General features: G+C 34.8%; 1 protein-coding gene and 1 non-coding gene across 3 annotated transcripts; one reads left to right on the top strand and one right to left on the bottom strand.

Annotated features, from left to right (window-relative positions):
- Positions 1 to 1,010: 1,010 nt before the first annotated feature.
- LOC127078056 (small nucleolar RNA R71) lies at positions 1,011 to 1,117 on the top strand. Its single transcript, XR_007787802.1, has one exon. It is a non-coding gene; the product is annotated as a small nucleolar RNA R71 (small nucleolar RNA).
- Positions 1,118 to 8,780: 7,663 nt separating this feature from the next.
- Positions 8,781 to 15,890, bottom strand: LOC127073684 (inorganic pyrophosphatase TTM1). Of its 2 annotated transcripts, XM_051014862.1 has the most exons (11): positions 15,294 to 15,884; positions 13,845 to 13,959; positions 12,841 to 13,036; positions 12,608 to 12,721; positions 12,337 to 12,510; positions 11,676 to 11,870; positions 10,492 to 10,614; positions 10,303 to 10,415; positions 10,016 to 10,139; positions 9,377 to 9,649; positions 8,781 to 9,256 (listed from the first exon to the last, which is right to left on the bottom strand). In XM_051014862.1, the coding sequence occupies exons 1-11, from the start codon at positions 15,634 to 15,636 to the stop codon at positions 9,038 to 9,040; spliced, it is 1,989 nt and encodes a 662-aa protein (XP_050870819.1). In that variant the 5' UTR covers positions 15,637 to 15,884; the 3' UTR covers positions 8,781 to 9,037. The 2 variants fall into 2 exon arrangements, with proteins under 2 accessions (XP_050870819.1, XP_050870820.1); XM_051014863.1 differs by lacking the exon at positions 8,781 to 9,256 and having other exon boundaries at positions 9,380 to 9,656; positions 15,294 to 15,890.
- Positions 15,891 to 19,816: the final 3,926 nt, after the last annotated feature.

Genomic DNA, 19,816 nt, shown 5'->3' on the forward strand with positions numbered 1-19,816 from the left:
GCGGATATGGTATAGGTGGTTTATATGGCGGGGGCGGTACGTAAATTTTATCTTTAGGTTCTTCTCCTTTCTCTCGACCTTCCTGGTTTTCAGATTCCTCTGGTTCCTTTACTTCGTCCGGGGGTTTGGTATATTCCTTAGAAGTTTCGGGTTCACTCAATCTTGGGTTTGGTGGCTCATCATAAGCGTTCCCACTTCGTAGGGTAATGGCATTGGCTTGTCCTCTCGGATTTTGTTGAGGTTGTCCAGGGAATTGTCCTCCAGGTGTAGTCTGAGGGGCTTGGTTTAAAGCTACCTGAGAGATCTGGGTTTCAAGCATTTTAGTATGAGTAACTATTTGGTCAACCTTGGTTCCTAACTGAGTAATCAATTTGTTAACATGAATGTTTTGGTTCATGAACTCCTTGTTTTGTTGGGTTTCAGCGGTGATAAAATTTTCCATAATTTTCTCAAGGCTCGGCTTTGGTGGTACAGGTTGCATAGGTTGATTTGATCTAGGGGCTTGATAACTAGGTCTCGGAAGTGAATTATTTTGAATAGGGTTGTTGTTTTTATAGGAGAAGTTCGGGTGATTCCTCCATCCAGGGTTATAGGTATTTGAATATGGGTTCCCTTGGGTGTAGTTCACTTGCTCGGAGTGGGTTTCGTTTAATAGACTGCATTCTGCGGATTGGTGTCCTTGGGTTCCACATATCTCACAATCCGACAAAACCGCGGCTACAGTATTCAGGTTCGTGTACATATGCTCGACTTTAAGGGCTAATGCGTCCATTTTAGCTTGCATCATGTCTATAGAGCTTAGTTCATGCACTCCTCCTTGGGCTTCCTTCTTCTCAACTGTCGCTCGTTTGACTCCCCATGATTGATGGTTTTGAGCCATATCTTCGATGATGTCACTAGCTTCAGGATAAGGTTTGTTCATCAGAGCGCCGCCTGCGGCAGCATCGATGGTCATCTTTGTGTTGTAATGAAGTCCATTATAGAAGGTTTGAATGATTAACCAATTTTCTAAACCATGATGTGGGCATGCTCGTAACAACTCTTTATATCTCTCCCAAGCTTCGAACAGCGATTCTCCTTGGTTTTGGGTAAATCTAGTTATATGGTTTCGAAGAACGACGGTCTTACTCGGGGGAAAATATCTAGCAAGAAAAACTCTTCTAAGGTTATCCCAAGTCGTAATGGAATTGGGTGGAAGGGAATCTAACCATGATAGGGCTTTATCTCTGAGGGAAAAAGGAAATAATATTAAACGTATTGCCTCAGGAGAAGCTCCATTGGTTTTAAAAGTATCTGCTAATTGAAGAAATATTTTTAAATGTTGGTTAGGGTTCTCGGTAGCGAGACCCGCGAATTGTCTCTGTTGCACTAGTTGCAACAGGGATGGTTTAAGTTCAAAATTATTGGCTGGGATAGTTGGGTTTACTATACTAGAACTAGGTTCTTCGTTAGATGGTTGAGCGAAGTCCTTAAGAGGTCTTTGGTTTTGATCTTCGGCCATAGCTCTCTTAATTCTATGAAAGAATAAACGTGCGCGAGCGTAACGTTCAGGTTCCGCCAGAGGGTATACTAAGCTTAAACTTCCGGTGCTGCGAGTTCTTCGCATCGACCGGCGGGAAATAACCTAAGTCTAAACGATATAACAGCAGGAAAATGAAATTTGACGAAATTGGTCCCCGGCAACGGCGCCAAAAACTTGATGCGTATTTTTTTCGCAAGTATACGAACGCGTCAGAGTAATATAAAAGATTGTCGAATCCACAGAGACCAAGTGTCAAACTATCGTTATCGGTTGTTATGGTGTTTATCAAAGACAATCAAAATAGGTGTTTTTGTAGTGTGCAATGAAAAGTAAAGTATTTAAATAGATTTAATTAATAAAGACAGGGTCGAATGTAATTCACGTAACCAATTAATAATCCAAGTACTTGCTAATAGAACTACTTACGGGCAATGTTTCCTACTTTGAAAAGAACTAATTTAACAGGAACTGTCGCTTTCGCGTATTCAGAACCGAGTTGTACTCCCTAATCAAACCCTCTTATTGTCACTTATAAAAAGGCGCGCATTGCGTTAGAGTAGTAAACCTATTTTTAAGAAATATAGTATCTTGACTAAGTTGAAAAGTATTATAACCTGGATTTCTTAACCAAAAGAGGTTCTTACGAAACAAACTCTAAACTTATAAACGCGTCCGAAAATAGTTTTAAAATCTCTTTTCTTCTTAATGTTAAAAACTCCTAATGAACTAGACAAAGCGCTTTCGCTGTTTTTGAAATAGTTAAAAACAATTAAGTTTATAAAGACGTTGGACGACTTTCGATCTTACCCAACGGAATTTGAAGTGCGGGAAAACTTAAGTTGAAAGTTAAAATAGCCCTTAAGTGTTTCTACGAACAATTGTACGGATTATCGGTTTAATTACGATCCTTACATTCTAACCTTATAAATTTAGTTAGACATGGTAAAGTAAAAGTGCATTAAAGTAAATAAAAGTAGTGCGAGTGCGGAAAGTAAATAAAAGTAAAGCGAGTGCGGGAAATAAATAATTTAAAGTGAGTGCGGGAAATAAATAATTTAAAGCGAGTGCGGGGAAATAAATAATTTAAAGCGAGTGCGGGAAATAAATAAAGTAAAAGCGAGTGCGGGAAATAAATAAAGTAAAGGCGAGTGCGGGAAATAAATAAAGTAAAGGCGAGTAATAAAAACCTGCTCCAATCGGAGGGCTGAGTAAATTGCAATGCATAAATGAAAATCGGCAGGATTAACTTCCTTCCAAAGTGCTCCAAACTCTATCACAGACTTGATTACACAATTGTGGTAACACTCCAATGCGAAGCGATTACCACTATAAAATACTGAATATATGCCTAAGTGAAACAAAATTGCTTCTGAGTTTGCCTCTGTTCTAAGTTTGGATCATTGTAAAAGTGAATTCGCGTTTCTATTTATAAGCAAGTAAAAAGATGGAAATGACTTGGATGCCCTTCAACTTGAAAATAGGAGGGAACCGTTTTTCCTCTTGTGGCGCCCGCCACAAGGCCATGGCGCCCGCCACAAGGCCAAAGTGAGGCGCCTTAGTGGATGTAGTGGGGAAACGTGGGAGTTGAGGGAAGTTGAGTTTGACACGTCATGGCTTGGTCTGTGGCGCCCGCCATTGGGTAGGCCAAGCACAAAATGCTGAATTTTAGGGTTTTTAGCCCTTTTTCGCTCCTTTTCTCGATCGGGGCTCCGATTAAAGTAAAAACCTGAAAACAAAGAAAAACATAACAATAACACAACAAAATGATAATAAAACAACTAGAATGCATGTGAAATCGGAGTCGAAAATACGTAAATTTTAGTGTGATCACTGATCAAGAAATGTGGAATTATTTGAAGCACATTTATAACCAGGACAATTCGGAAAAACGGTTTCAGTTAGAGCTAGACATAGCCAACTATAAACAAGGTGACTTGTCTATTCAAGAATACTATTCTGGTTTTCTAAATCTCTGGACAGAACACTCCGCTATTATACACGCTAAGGTTCTCAAGACCTCCCTCGCGACTGTTCAAGAAGTTTACAACACCAGTGGGCGAGATCAATTTCTCATGAAACTTCGTTCAGAATTTGAGGTTGTCAGAGGTGCTTTGCTAAATAGGAATCTTGTTCCTTCTTTGGATACTTGTGTTGGTGAACTTCTCAGGGAAGAACAACGTCTGATTACTCAAGGAGCTATGTCTCATGATGTTGTCAGTTCCGAACCCGTGGCAATTGCATATGCTGCTCAGAGCAGAGGAAAGGGCCGTGATATGCGACAAGTCCAATGTTTTTCTTGCAAACAATTTGGACATATTGCTCGCAGCTGCAGTAAGAAGTTTTGCAACTATTGCAAACAACAGGGTCATATCATCTCTGACTGGCTCACGCGTCCTCCCCGACCAGCACAACGTTCAGCCCAAGCATTCCATGCCACTACCAACTCTACAGTTGGTCCTCTCAGTACTGGTGCATCTAATGGCGGTGTTATACAACCTGAAATGATTCAACAAATGGTACATTCTGCTCTTTCAGCCTTGGGAATTCAGGGTAAGTCTTCTAATGTTTCTCAACCATGGTTTCTTGATTCTGGCGCATCCAATCACATGACGGGCTCCTCTGAATACTTGCACAATTTACATTCTTATAATGGCAATCAGCAAATTCAAATTGCTGATGGTAATAAACTCACTATCACTGATGTTGGTGACATAAACTCTAACTTTCGTGACGTGCTTGTATCACCCGGACTTGCTTCCAACTTATTGTCAGTTGGTCAATTGGTGGATAACAATTATAATGTTAATTTTTCTCGAGTTGGTTGTCTTGTGCAGGAGCAGGTGTCAGGGAAGGTGATCGCGAAGGGGCCTAAAGTGGGAAGATCGTTTCCGCTCCAGTTTAGCTCTAATCATTTATCTTTTACTAGTAATAGTGTTTTGAACTCTTACGAGGATTGGCATAGAAAATTGGGTCATCCAAATTCTGTTGTTTTGTCTCATTTATTTAAAACTGGTTTGTTGGGAAATAAACATGTTTGTACTGCTTCTATTTCATGTTCTGTTTGCAAATTGGCTAAAAGTAAAACACTTCCTTTTCCATCAAGTGCTCATCGTGCCTCCACTTGTTTTGAGATGATTCATAGTGATGTGTGGGGAATGTCTCCTGCAGCATCTCATGCTCACTATAAATATTTTGTCACATTTATTGATGACTACAATCGTTTCACTTGGATATATTTTCTTTGATCTAAGTCTGAAGTGTTTTCTATGTTTCAGAAGTTTTTGACATATGTTGAAACTCAATTTCAAGCAAGTGTGAAAAATTTTCGATCTGACTCTAGAGGTGAGTATATGTCTCATGAGTTTCAGGAGTACCTTCAACAAAAAGGGATCTTATCTTAACGATCTTGTCCCAATACCCCCCAACAAAACGGGATGGAAGAGCGAAAGAATCGTCATTTACTTGATGTAACGCGCACTTTACTTCTTCAAGCTTCTGTGCCATCCCGATTTTGGGTAGAGGCTCTTTCCACAGCCGTATTCTTGATCAATCGTCTTCCTTCTACGGTTATTGATTTTGATTCTCCTTTCTTTCGTCTTTTTAAAACTCATCCTGATTATAGTTATTTACATACTTTTGGATGTGTGTGTTTTGTTCACTTACCTCAGTTTGAACGAAATAAGCTTGGAGCACAGTCTATTCAATGTGCATTTATGGGGTATAGCAACTATCATAAGGGTTTTGTGTTTTATGATGTGTCTAATCACCGCTTTCGAGTTTCTAGGAATGTTACATTTTTTGATAATCAATTTATGTTTCATTCTCTTTTTCCTGTCACAAATGAAATTGATATTCTTCCTAATTTTTCTGATATGCCTCGATCTATAGAACGTTACAAACCAGAAATCACATATGTCAGACAACGCAGAAAACAGGTTCCCACTGCCCCTCCCCACAGAGATCCGCCACCTGATCCTGAACTGGTCAAACAACGACGTTCTAGTCGAATATCTAAAGCACCAGATAGATATTCACCAGACAGGTATGATTCCTCACATACTTCTCTGACCGCCTCACTGTCTAGCATATCTATTCCTACTTGTTATGCACAGGCTGTTAAAGACGTGCGCTGGATAAAAGCAATGAATGAGGAACTTCAGGCTCTACAAGAGAATTTTACATGGGATATTGTCTCTTGTCCCCCTGATATCAAACCCATAGGTTGCAAATGGGTGTATTCTATGAAACTGAATTCTGATGGGTCTCTCAATCGTTTCAAGGCTCGATTGGTTGCCTTAGGAAATAAGCAAGAATATGGAATTGATTATGATGAGACATTTGCACCGGTTGCCAAAATGACATATATTCGTACAATACTCTCCATAGCTGCTTCTAACGGGTGGTCTCTTCATCAAATGAATGTGAAAAATGCTTTTCTTCATGGTGACCCGACGGAAGATATTTATATGACTCCTCCTCAAGGTTTATTCTTTTCATCTAAGGGTGTGTGCAAGCTCAAACGCTCCTTATATGATTTGAAACAAGCGCCTAGAGCATGGTATGAAAAATTCCGCTCAACTCTACTTGGGTTCTCCTTTACTTAGAGTCAATATGATGCTTCTCTATTTATTCATAGAACTTCTACTGGAATTGTCCTACTTCTTCTGTATGTTGATGATATGATTATTACTGGTTATGATCATGCTTCGATTCAAAGCCTTAAACAACAGTTACAAGCATCGTTTCATATGAAAGATCTTGGTAATTTGCATTACTTTCTTGGTCTTGAGTTTCATTCTACATCCAAGGGCATATTCCTCCATCAACACAAGTATGCCACAAATTTAATTTCTATGGCTGGTCTACAATCGGCTAATCCAGTGGATACTCCTCTTGAGGTTAATGTTAAATATCATCGTGATGATGGTGATCTCTTGCCTGATCCCTTATTGTATCGTCAACTCGTGGGTAGCCTTAATTATCTGACTATTACTCGCCCTGACATATCTTTTGCTGTTCAACAAGTAAGTCAATTCATGCACTCTCCTCGTCATCTTCACTTGGCAGCAGTTCATCGCATAATTCGCTACCTGAAGGGAAGCTCTCATCGTGGTTTATTCTTTTCCACTGGAATTTCTCCTAAACTGAGTGCTTATAGTGATGTCGATTGGGCAGGATGTCCTGATACTCGGCGATCTGTCACTGGTTGGTGCATGTTTCTTGGCTCTTCATTTATATCATGGAAAAGTAAGAAACAAGCGCGAGTCTCTAAATCTTCTACCGAATCTGAGTATCGTGCCATGTCTGCTGCCTGTTCTGAAATAATTTGGCTTCGTGGTCTTTTGGCTGAACTTGGATTTCCTCAAACAGAGCCAACTTCACTTTATGCGGGCAATACAAGTGCCATCCAAATCGTTGTGAATCCTGTTTTTCATGAACGTACCAAACATATCAAAGTTGATTGTCATTCGATCCATGACGCATATGATGACAGACTAATATCACTTCCTCATGTCAGTACTCAGTTGCAGGTTGCAGATATTCTTACCAAGGCCGTTCCGCGTCCACGTCATCAGTTTCTTGTTAGCAAATTGATGCTCATTGACCAACATCATCAATTTGAGGGGGGATGTGAATAGGAATTAGTTTATTAATAGATTAAGGGTTTGTTCCTAGAATAAGGGAAACAAATCAGTGTGAATAGGAATTAGTTTATTCATAGGGTTTGTTCCTAGAATAAGGGAAACAAATCAGAAATTGATTTGTTCTCATTAAATATAATTAATTAGTGTAATTACTTGTATAACCCTGTAATCTCTATATATACCAGAAATAATAATGAGAGATGTATCAAACCTATTTTCCTGACAGTATATAGAAATGCAATGCACCAAGATACTTTGGATAACATATTTGACAAGTTGCACTCTTCCAACCATAGAAAGAAGACTTTATTTCCATGAATCAAATTTGATCCTGATTCTATCAGCAATGGATTAGAAATGGAGAACTTTAGGTATTCTAATGAAGATAGGAACTCCCAGGTATAAGAAAGGAGAGGAGGCCATGGTGAAATCAACCAACTCTTCAAGCAATTTGTGCATGTTTGTGAGTCATGTCACCCGCATAGATAAGAGATTTAGAAGTGTTACAATACTGACCAGAGCAAATGGTATAGTTATTAAGCACGTTAGGAATGACCTTTATATATTTTTGGTCTCCTCTACAAAAAATCATGATATCATCGGCATAAAGAGTATAATAGAGAACAAAAGTATTTCTAGATTCTTTAATAAGTACGGGGAATGCGTGTTCCACTTGCAAAGGTAGGAAGACTCAAAGGTCCTATTAGATATATTACACATTTGGATAGTGAGGACTTGCTCACGATGGCGAGTAGGCCTGTCCAGTAATATTAAGGCTATTTAAGGGACCCGCTCACATGGGATGAGAGATCCTGTAGGTGGAAGGCGCTATTGGGTTGCATGTGTGTGGTTAGATTGGTGGAATATGTTATAGTAGTGAGTGTGGTACTTTTTGAGTAGTGGAGAGTGTATATGATTTAGATTTTGTCCCTTCTTCCTTCCGGGGAGAGATCTTTATAGAGGCTCTCATGAGTGTGTAAAGTTAGTGGACGGTTATGCCTCACCTTCATGACCAAGGAAATGGTCAAGGGAAGAGTTGGTATTCCTAAAAATATGGAGAAAATGGTTTCCCTCTTCACCGACTCTCTTTAGTTAGTCATTGTATGTCCATATAATTACCCACATCTATTGGTGATTAGGACAATGGGAACCCAATCAGGCGGATAATATTGCTGCATTTGGACGACCTCTAGGCCCATTATGGGCGACCACATGGCCTATTTCATCGGTCGGTGACTTCACTGGTCGCCTCGTCTCTCACCTCCTTAATGGCCTTCCTCACAAACTAAATAAATGTAAAGACAAGTGAGGTTCCAACCGGAAGGATTGCCGAGCATTATATGGTAAAACCGTTATAATATATATATATATATATATATATATATATATATATATATATATATATATATATATATATATATATATATATATATATATAAAGTGGGTTTCGATTTACTCCGAGAATAAAATATTTTAGCTTACTCCAAATCCAAATCATAACTTTTATTCCTCTTAGTAAGTATGTAGGCCTCTAATATTCAACATTTAGAAAGGCATAGTTAAGCATTAATAAGTATGTAGGACTGTAATATTCAACATTTAGAAATGCATAGTTAAGCATTAATGAACTTGGCATAGAACTTATTAATTTCATGTAGTTATACAAAAGATATAAACAAGCTTATACATTGAGTTAGGTCTATGCTGCACAAAGATATAAACAAGCTTATACGTTGAGTAAAGGTATAAGCTGGTTGACACTTATTATTTGAATGTTACATCTCGAGTGAATGGTATTTGTTTACAGAAACCTTTTAGCTATACCGATAAGGAATCTCATAAATGGTGATTACAAGAAACGAAGTAGACACTATTTTTTAGATGTCAAACTCTTGAACAAGAACACGCCAACAGCACCAACGGCTAAAGTCAGAACCAGAGGGATCGCAAAGGATTCAACTTCACGTTTTTTGCCTACCTGGTCTGTTCTTCCCAGCCGCGATTTTTCTCCAAAGTATTCCTGCATAAGATTGCTCAGTGTGTCTAGTTGATGCATGATTTGACGTTGTCCTCGGGCAACAAGTAATACCTATATCGACGGAGGGGGAAAGTACAGTGTGTCATGATCAAAGTAATTCCATACATGTACTTTAATGCAATAGCACACTTATTGTCATGTGAATTCAAAATGAGAGGATATATAACTTACCTCTTCCATTAGCGGAGACTCTCTAACCAACTGAGAGGATGACAGAGAATTAGGAAGCAATGATCCAGTCAATGAACCATTGCCTAATCCAGTAACAAAGTGAGAAATGGGGCCAGAGCCATTGCAGGTCTCAGCTTGTAAAGCCATATTTTGTTGACTGGCTGAAACTTTTTTAACATCGAAGTTTGAATTCAGCTCTTCAATACGGGAGGTGAACTCGTCCATTCTTTCATTTAGGGTGGAAATTTGATCGGAAAGTTGAATGATAACTCCCTGCCAGCTTATAAGCAAATATCAGTTGATGAATCATTCAGATGAGTTGAAAAATGAACAGAAAAATAAAACCTTCTAGTCAGAAAGACAGATACCTATCAATTGTAGCACATTCTCTAAGCCAAAATAATGCATAAATATAATTTCCTGGAAAGGTTAATATAAACTCGCTCCCATTTTATAAGTTTATGGCCAATATGAAATGCAACTGCATCTCAATATTCTTTCAACATTTCTAGGTACTACAGACTAAGCAGTAGCTTTTCTATGTTCCATAAAATCAGAGCAGCAAGGTAATACTACATCAATAATGAAGTAGCGAAAATTATTGTCATTCTATGACTTCTTATAACAAATATAACTTACTTGGTTGGCCATGGGAGCAGGTGATTCTAGACCTCTCGCATTAAAACTTCTGTTATTTATAGCAAGTTTAGTCAACTTTGGTAGAATCTTGTCTCTTCGATTTGAATATGACTGTGAAATATCACTGCAGAAGAACATCGTGAGAATAACATCAGGAGGTTCTTTCTTCAACATATTTTCATTTCAATCACATTCAGAAAATTTTATCCCAAACATGAAAAGCAAGTAGAAGACATGTCAAATTCTTTATAAGGCAGGTTAAATATGTGAAGAAAATTAGTAAGTACCGATTAAGATACTTCATTCTCCTATCAGCAGAAGCTCTAGAAAGTGCTTCTTTGGGGCTTGAAACCGAATCATCGTCTATGCTTAGTTTGTTCTTCAGATCATCTGGCAGTGCCTGAAGTTTGACTAGATCAGTGAGTTCGTGAACAAATATGTAAAACACAAGCAGAAGGTAGCATCAGTATTCATACCATCACATCATTTACAAGCTTTTCTAGCTGAATTTGTTCAATGTAAGTGCGAGGAACATAGGAACCATCCAGACCCAGTTTCTGCGCTACAAATTTAACATAGTTCCTATCTTTCCCTTGCACCTTCAAAAAACATGAACTAGTATTTAGTTACTTACAAAAATAACATAAAATACACAAATAATATCTAAGCGGACACTTGGTCCGAGTTCCATGGGCCACCAAAACCCATCCCATAATTTAAGTGTTTGGGTTTAAAATAAGTACCCATGGGTATGGGTGTTCAAATAGTTTAAAAAACTAAACCAAACTGTGAACTAAATTGCATTGAACCATATTTTGAACTGAAACATTGTATATAGTTTTGAACTTCATAAGCATTGGTTGTTTGAAACTCGGCACGTAATTACAAAGTAAATGATTCCATAACGGCCTCTCCCCCATTAAAGGCATAAGATATAGACAAGATTGAATGTCAATAAAACATTAAAACTAAGAGAACACTAATCATGGTATGTTCCTAGAACTTGGAATAACATCACAAAATAAAAAATTAGTGGAGTGGAGAGGTTGTTTCTGCGACTAGAACCCATGGCAAGCAAGCAAGCAAGCAGGTTAAAAGTTAGTTATGACAAATATGAATGTATTTAAGTAGAGATTAGTGAAAGGTTCACTGCATCCACACACACAGGATTATCCCTCTAAACAGATTCTGTTAAAAACTGTAACTGAATCAGTTGCGATGCAGTTAGGGAATTTCAGTTGTAACTAACTGACTGACATGTGCCTGTAAGTTAACTGGCTACAGCCAGTAATCTCCTATTCCCTAGGCCTAGATTCTCTATAAACAGGAGGATTTGCACCTTTTGTAATAATTAACTGAATTCATTCAATAAAATCAGAAACTGAGATTCAGCATTCAGTTCATAATTCTCTTTCTATATTTCAGTATTTATGAATTGCATAAAACTTCATCTTTAGGAATTCTAATAGAATTGAAGAAAACACTCAACAAAAGAATAGAGGGAAAAGAGCTGTTGTGAATAGGGTCAAGCTAGTATTAGAAAATTTATGGTACCAGCAGATAAAGATTAAAACTACTTTACACATGATCAACAAGCATATAAAAAAAAACAAGCATAGAAAAAAGTAAGGGAGAGAATGCAAATAATATGCTGTTATACCTGGACATATTGGCGATTAAGTTGTTCTAGCCAATCCGTTTTTATAGACACTTTATTGTCATGAAAAACATGGCTGCTTCTTTTCAGGATTGCTGCAATTGTATACCCCAAGGCCATCAGCCCTCCAAGCAGACGCACACTGACCTCAAAAGTAATTCTAGGTGATATAATGAATGGACTATCCGTAACCCATTCCTGAAAACAAGAAATCAATATGGAGATTTGCCAGTTAATTTTCTCTAAGTACAAACTTTTCAGCAAGTCTCAAACATGTGAAGGTAGGGTATCAAAGTATACAATCTGCAAAGCCCGGAGTTTGTAAGCTGCGAGTTCAATAGCATCCTCCATTGTGAAGTACAAGTGTTCAAATATTTGTCAAACTTTTTCAAAAAAACTTGACACTTCTTTTAACCAGACATATTTACCAGCACATATACACATAACCATAGAGACTGATCAAACGAAAGAAAATAAAAGTAGAAAACTGCTTGCTCAAAAAGATAGGAGTAGGACCATTTTTTTACCTCACGGCAGAAGGACAAGAACAATATTATGACTTTATGAGTGAAGCAATGGTATATAATAAATGCATTATGCATATCATATCACCAACTCAAACAAATTTATGCTTGCTAAAGTGTTAGGTTTTCAATCACCTAACCTCAAACATAAGATTGTATTTTCCATCCCGGTTTCTCATTCTCAAATAGGATTGACATGCTTCAGGGTCGTCTCCGGGGGGTAGAAGATAAATGTCATATGTTTCCTCTTTGGTTTCAGTATACTCTGCAGCAATAACTGCCTTGATTTGATCCACTGTCACAACTTTTGCTGACTAAAACGGTAGAAACAATCAAAGTAATGTATCGTCAAGAAGATACTTGAAACTTATAAAGAAAATTACTATAGGATAATATATAGCATATGGTCACCTTCAATATGTAAGTGGGATTCTGGAATCCAGTGAATGGATTAAACTTGTTAATAATTTTTATATGCGCTGTTTGGAGATCTGGCTCTATAAAAGCTTTATACATGGGATATACCTAAAAAAGGAAACAGAATAATATGAAAGAATTATAGCAGATAACTCTTAGCCTTGAAGATTTGCAATTCCAAAACTCCTAAAGGAAAAGCAAAATCTAACATAGGATCAGAGAGAAACCGTTTCAGAGATTTGATGAATTATTTCTTCAGGCTCTTGACCAGCTCGTTGTATGTCCCGCAGAACACGCTTGACAAGGTCAAAATGAACTCCGCCAGTGACAGAAACACGAAGATCAAGCAGAGGTCGTAATTTTTCACTTAAGGCGTAGATGCCTTCAATGATTACAATACGGGAGCTAGGGACTTCAATAGTCCTGTTCAGAAATAGTACAAAAGAAATCAACAAAATTAAGTATAAATGCAATATCATCTTGGTTGGGAAAAATATGATGCTATTTTAAAGCTAATGTGTATCCAAATTTACACATGCTATCTTGCACCTCTTCTAGACACACAATAGACATTCATGTGCATGTATGTGTTTTGTCTCTCGGCATCTCAGAGACTACGAATGTTGGAAGGTGAATGCAAAGACATAGAGCAATGATGCATACTACAAAATGTTGCTGCGTGATATTATGCATGTGTTATGTGAACCATACATGACAACAATTTTTTCCATTATATGTATGTTTGTTTTGTTAATTAATATGTTTGGGCATGTGAGTGAAATTGGTTATAAACACTTATAACTTCACTTGCGATTGAAAAATTACTTTTCAAAAGAAGTAAAAAAAAACAATGTTTTGAGCATTTTGCATATAACATGGGCCTCTAAATGTCATTCATAAATTCACAGGTTATATTTTTCTAAACAAACCACTTTTCAGTTTGGATATCCAAAAGTAAAAGCATAATAGATTATTGAATAATATTTTATGCATAGATAATTCAAACACAATCCAAAGATTCCATATAACCAGACATTTCAAGGACTTCCCACTTCCACACCTAAAACACTTTGAATACATTTATTTGATAAATGGATGGAAGGATTAGATTCTATTACTCTTTGAGTTCTACTTTTCAGGTTTACTTCATTGGTGAGCGTTAACCTAGATGCCACAGCTATAAAAGAAAATTTTGCATATTCTTTAAAGGTGAAGTCGAGTGGTACACAACCTGTATCCGATGCGAGAACTAGACTTGAAATCGTATATCGGAACCTGAGCAGGCTTTCCTGATTTAAGATCCTGTATATTTTTTAGCAAGGTATCATAATCCGTCAATCGAGGGTCTGTTTCAAATAATGATGATATTAGAAGTCTGGTTTGCATAACATCCCTTCCTATTTCTTATTGACTAAGATGATGAACTTGTAAAAGCATTTCCAATAAATGAAATGAGTAAAAGAAGATTAGATACTGAAGGAAACTTAACCATATTATCAGCAATAGATGATAAACATGACATGCATGATTTGTAAATACTTTTATGGTTGTGTATCACTCTACGGTTTTATTCTACTTTTTGAAATTCACTTTGCAAATAATATTGTCACCTGCATTTTGCATATTATATTTCACTTGGATGCCCATACATACAGATGATATGTGGGTATTTTTAACTGCTGTCTTGTTTCACTCTAAGATTTTTATTCCACATCAAAATTTTCTATGCATATAATGCTGTCTAATTATTTCTCATTAATGTTATCTGTTCATACTTTAACTCACTTATAAGTCTGACTTGTAATAGTTGTTGAATATATATAGTATAGCGAGTCGAGTAGTCTACTATGGAGGGCCACTATCATTCTAGCTTCTTGTCTACATTATACCAATTTTACCCTAAAAAACAAAAAATCTTGGCTTAAGTTCTACCACTGCCCATAGATAAAATGGATGCTCTCTAATATATAAAAATGCTACAAGGAGAATCCATTTAACAAAAAACTTTAGATTGATCCAAAAAAATCCAGAAAAATCCAGAAAAATCCAGAAAATAAGCATAAAACAAAACTAATAAATCTGAGACTACAACATTATAGCAACTACGAAGCCATACATACAAACCACAGAAACTTCCGCCGGTGTCTATGTTCTCTGAACTTCATAGACTTAGCAATTGCCCAATAATGAAACAAACTTCAGTCAATACAAGGTCAAAGTCGTACTTCTAACAAAAAAAAAACGAATGCATGTTTGAATTGACTTATTTGAGTTTGTCTACATACATAAGCACTAGGGAAACCTCTAACATATCCATAAACTGTTTTCAAGTTATTTCCATAACCGAATTTATAACTGGTTTCACAACCGGTTTTGATTGAAACTTGGTTATGGTTCTAAATCCTAATCCATTTTATGGTTTATAAATGAATATGGTTTGGTTTCTAAAAATAACTAACCATGCACACCCCTACATAACAGTTTATGAAAATATTAAACACTTACATGATAAACACTTAATTAAGCTAACTATCCTAATAGAGTAAAAGTCAAACTTAGCAACAAGAAATAAATAAGACCAATAAAATTTTGCATACCCTAAATAAAACAGCAAGAAAGATACATGTATGAGAATGGATAATCTTATATATTATTATATAAAGTAAAGAAAAGATGATACCATCAAAGTTTCCATCAATGATTCGACTAGCATCATTATAATTATCCATGCTTATAACAGCTATACTCGGCATGAAACTGAAAACCTTATCGGTAAAAACAGTTTTCCCCGCTCCAGAAGGACCTGCAACTCCTACTAACACAATTCCATCATTGTTTTGAGCCAATAACTGACACGCGCGAATAACAATGAAGAATCCTTTCTCAAAGGATAAAGAATCTTGAATTGGAACAATCTCGTAGCGATCGGAAGAGTCTTTTCTTTTAACTAATTGAACTTGATCTCGGAGTAAACCTTGACGACGGTGAGGCGATTCAGCGCCGGAAACAGCGTCTTGTGCCATTAGAGAAACGATCGAAATGCTCACGGCATAGAACCTTGTTATGAAGTGAAAATTGTGAAATGAAGTTGAATATTGTTGAAAAGTGATTATAGAAAGAGAATGAAGGAATGGATTGAGGGTGGTTCTGGAAGCAGAGAAGAAGAAGAACTGGGTTCAATTTGCAGGTAGCAGTTAGCATTGGATAACGACAAAAAGTGTGACGGACACGTGTCAGTCTTGATTTCACGACGACTTAGATTTTTTTTTAAAAATCGTTTTAATGTTTTATGATGACTTGAGAAGCTGAAATGGAATTATTCCCAGCATTTATTCTGACCGCAATAAAATTTGACCCACCTTTTATATATATATATATATATATATATATATATATATTATATTATATATATATATATATTATATATATAATATATATATATAATATCAAATAATATTTAAATATCAAAATTAATAATATAACACCTCAAATAACTCTTTTATCACATATTTGAGTGATGTATTTACAGTATAAATTTATTTTACATGATTAACCAATAATGACTGTTTATCCCACTATATCAGATTAAAAATTTTAAAATATTTATATGATATAACAAAATAATACTACTTTTTATTGAATGCCGGTATAAAACTTATTTACATTCATAATTATCATATTAAATAGGATAATAACAAAAATAAAATAAAATAAGACCGAGACATGTGAGTCTTGATTTCACGATGATTTGATTTTATTTTAGAAGTTATTTTAATGTTGGGTTAACTTTTCTATCCACCATCAAAAATTGGATAGTATATATTTTCATATTATTTTTATTATATTTAATAATGAAATTAATTGAAATATCTTAAAAATGGAAAAGAATTTTACACCCTCAATTAATCATATATCTTAAATATTAAAAATAAGAATTCTTTTTCACTGATAATATATAATAATTAATCTCTTTAATAATTTATTTAATAGTTAAAATTTTGAAGATTTCTAATAAAATTGTATGGATAATTCTCCTGTGGGTTTTGAAGTAGGTAGATAAAAATCAACCTTTTGAAGTAGGTAGATAAAAATCAACCTTTATAGATTCTACCTCAACTGAAATGGAATTATTCCGGGCATTTGTTCTGACCGCAAGAAAATTTGACCCGTATAGATTTTTTTATGTAAAAAAAATATATTATAGATATATATAAAAGAGTGATAACCAACTTATTCAAAAAAAAATTTTTTTTAGTGTTTATATAAACTACCCAAACATTGACTTATGAATATAGAATTGAGTTATTGGTCCAATCGACTTAGGTCCAAAACTTTAAATACACAATTTATATATTTAGTATTTTAAAAACTTAATAAAAATAATTAATTATTTAATTAATATAAAAATGATTATTTATTAATTAATTCTGTAAAAAATAATAAATAATAAATTATCCCACTACTCATCAAAGTCAAATCATTAGAAATATATATTTTTTGTCCTATTTATCAATAACAGATGCAAAATTAGAGGGAGACCAACCAAATCACATGTAATGTAAAGTTGAAGGATCAAAAAGTTGAATTTTTAAAATGGGAGGATTAAAAATTAAAAACATCAAATTAGGAGGACCAAAAGTATATTTAAACCTATATATTTTTTGTGCGTCATTTTTAATTATTAAAATTGTATATATTTTTTAATTCTGATCTATTTTTTAAATTAGACTAAGACCTTTGAACAGATTGAGTTGGCTCTGACAACAACAACAAGGAGAAGATAGGTGAAGTCAAACTTCCAACTTGTTTTGATGAAGAGTTTATCTCAAGATAATTCCATATGAAGAAGAAGAAGTAAATAGGATCATTGCTTGGAAACTTTCAAGACTTTCATGGTCAAGCGTCAAGGTATATGAAAAATCTAAACTTATGCAATTTTAGTGCTCAAAGATGTTCAATCATGCATTAGAAAAGTTTTTCATTTTTGAAACATAGTATTTAAATTTTCAAAGATCATCTATTATCATGATTGATTCAATAGATGATATTTTGTTTGGTGTGAAAAACTTTTAAAAAAAAATCAAAATGTTTAAAATGCAGCTTAGAGAATCAATCCTCACATTTCAAAAGAGATTTGTACATTTGACCAATCACTTGATTGCTCTCGATAAGACTTCTACTAATGATGATCTTAATCTTAAAGTGATTAAGTCCTTAACCAGGGAATGCCAACCAAAGGTGACAACAATATAGGAAAAGAAAAGTCTTTCTACCATGACGTCCGCACCTTTATTCAGAAAACTTCAAGAGCATGAACTTGAACTTGGAAGACTTGAAAAGCATAAGAATCAAGAGAAGAAACCTAAAGGCATTGCTTTGAAAGTTGATACAAAAGAAGAATAAGAAGAAGATGCACCAGAAGAAGATGAAAACTTCATGTTCCTTGTAAAAAGACTTGGTAAGTTATTTTACAATAATGAAAAATCCTTGAGTTATGCAAAAAGAGAGAATTTTTTCAGGAAAAAGGATGCTTCCACTTCAACACAAAATGTCACTTTCTATGAATGTGAGGACACATAAAAGCGGCTTGTCCAAAATTTGCTAAGAAGAACAACTTCAAAAGTAGAAAAGAGATAAAATCCAAAAGAGTCTACATTGCATAGAAAGACAATGAAATAAGTTCATCATTCAACTCAGAAAGTGAAGAATATGCAGATATTGCTTTGATAGCATCACACCATTCTGATAATGAAGATAAAGAGGTTAGTAATGATTTTTCCCTCTATGATAATGATGCATAAGGTGCTATAGATAAACTACTCAATGAATGCAAAATTTTGTATAAAACGATATCAAAACAAAAGAAACAAATTTAATCTCTTGAAGAAAAAATGACACCATGGAAAAAGATTTTGAAGTTGAAAAATAAAACTATGTTGAAAAACAAAAACATAATTTTACATGCAAAGAGTGTGAATCACTTTTTTTCCAAATTGTACAATTGAAAAGAGTTCTTGAAAGATATGAAAAAGGGAAAATTGGATTGGAGGAAGTCCTTAGTCAACAAAGATATTCTAATGATAAAAGTGGACTTGGTTATTTTAAATTTAATAAACCAAGTTCTAGTAAAACTATCTTTGTTAAGGCTAGTTATCAATCCACTAAAGAGTAAGTGAACAAATAAAACAATGTTTATCATTATCCTAAAAGGAAAAGATTTGTTACGAAGAAATATTATGTTCCTACATATATAAGTAATTTTATTCCTACTTGTTTCAATTATGGTATAATTAGTCACAAGCCTAATGCTTGCTATCTAAGGAACTTTAATGTGGCAAGTGGGTATTATGTGTGGGTCAAGAAATGATTTAATTATGAAGGACCCAAAGAAATTTGGGTACCTAAAAAAAACTAATTTATTTTGTAGGTGTGCTTGAAAACCACTATAAATCTATGGTATCTCGATAGTGGTTGTTCTAAGCATATGACGGGAGATACAACAAATTTTCATCTCTAATTCTAAAAGTCAAGGGATATGTCACTTATGGAGACAATAACAAAGGAAAGATTCTTGACATATGCAAAGTTGGAGCACCACTTTTCACATCCATTGAAGATGTTATTTATGTTGAAGGACTAAAACACAATCTTCTAAGTGTAAGCCAAATTTGTGACAAAGGCTTAAAGATCAAGTTCACCAAGGATGAATGCTTGATTAAGATGAAGCCACTCATGAGGTAAAACTTAAAGGTAAAATATTTAATAGTATTTTCATGATTTCTTTAGATGATTTATCTTTTAAAGTAAAATGTATCATGGTAAACAACAATGACTCATAACTATGGCATGAAAGAGTTGCTCATATTCATATGGAAGAGTTAAACAAAGTAGTCAAGCATGATCTTGTCATTGGTTTACCTAAGATCAAGTTTGTCAGAGATAAATTATGTGATGCTTGTTAAAAGGGAAAACAAACCAAATCAACTTTCAAACCTAAGAATGTGGTATCTACTTTAAGGCCAAAACTTTAAATACACAATTTATATATTTAATATTTTAAAAACTTAATAAAAATAATTAATTATTTAACTAAAATAAAAATGATTATTTATTAATTAATTATGTAAAAAATAATAAATAATAAATTATCCCACTACTCATCAATGTCAATCATTAAAAATATATATATATTTTGTCCTAATT

The sequence above is a fragment of the Lathyrus oleraceus genome, chromosome 4, assembly GCF_024323335.1.
Source record: "Lathyrus oleraceus cultivar Zhongwan6 chromosome 4, CAAS_Psat_ZW6_1.0, whole genome shotgun sequence".
Classification (NCBI taxonomy): Eukaryota; Viridiplantae; Streptophyta; class Magnoliopsida; order Fabales; family Fabaceae; genus Lathyrus; species Lathyrus oleraceus.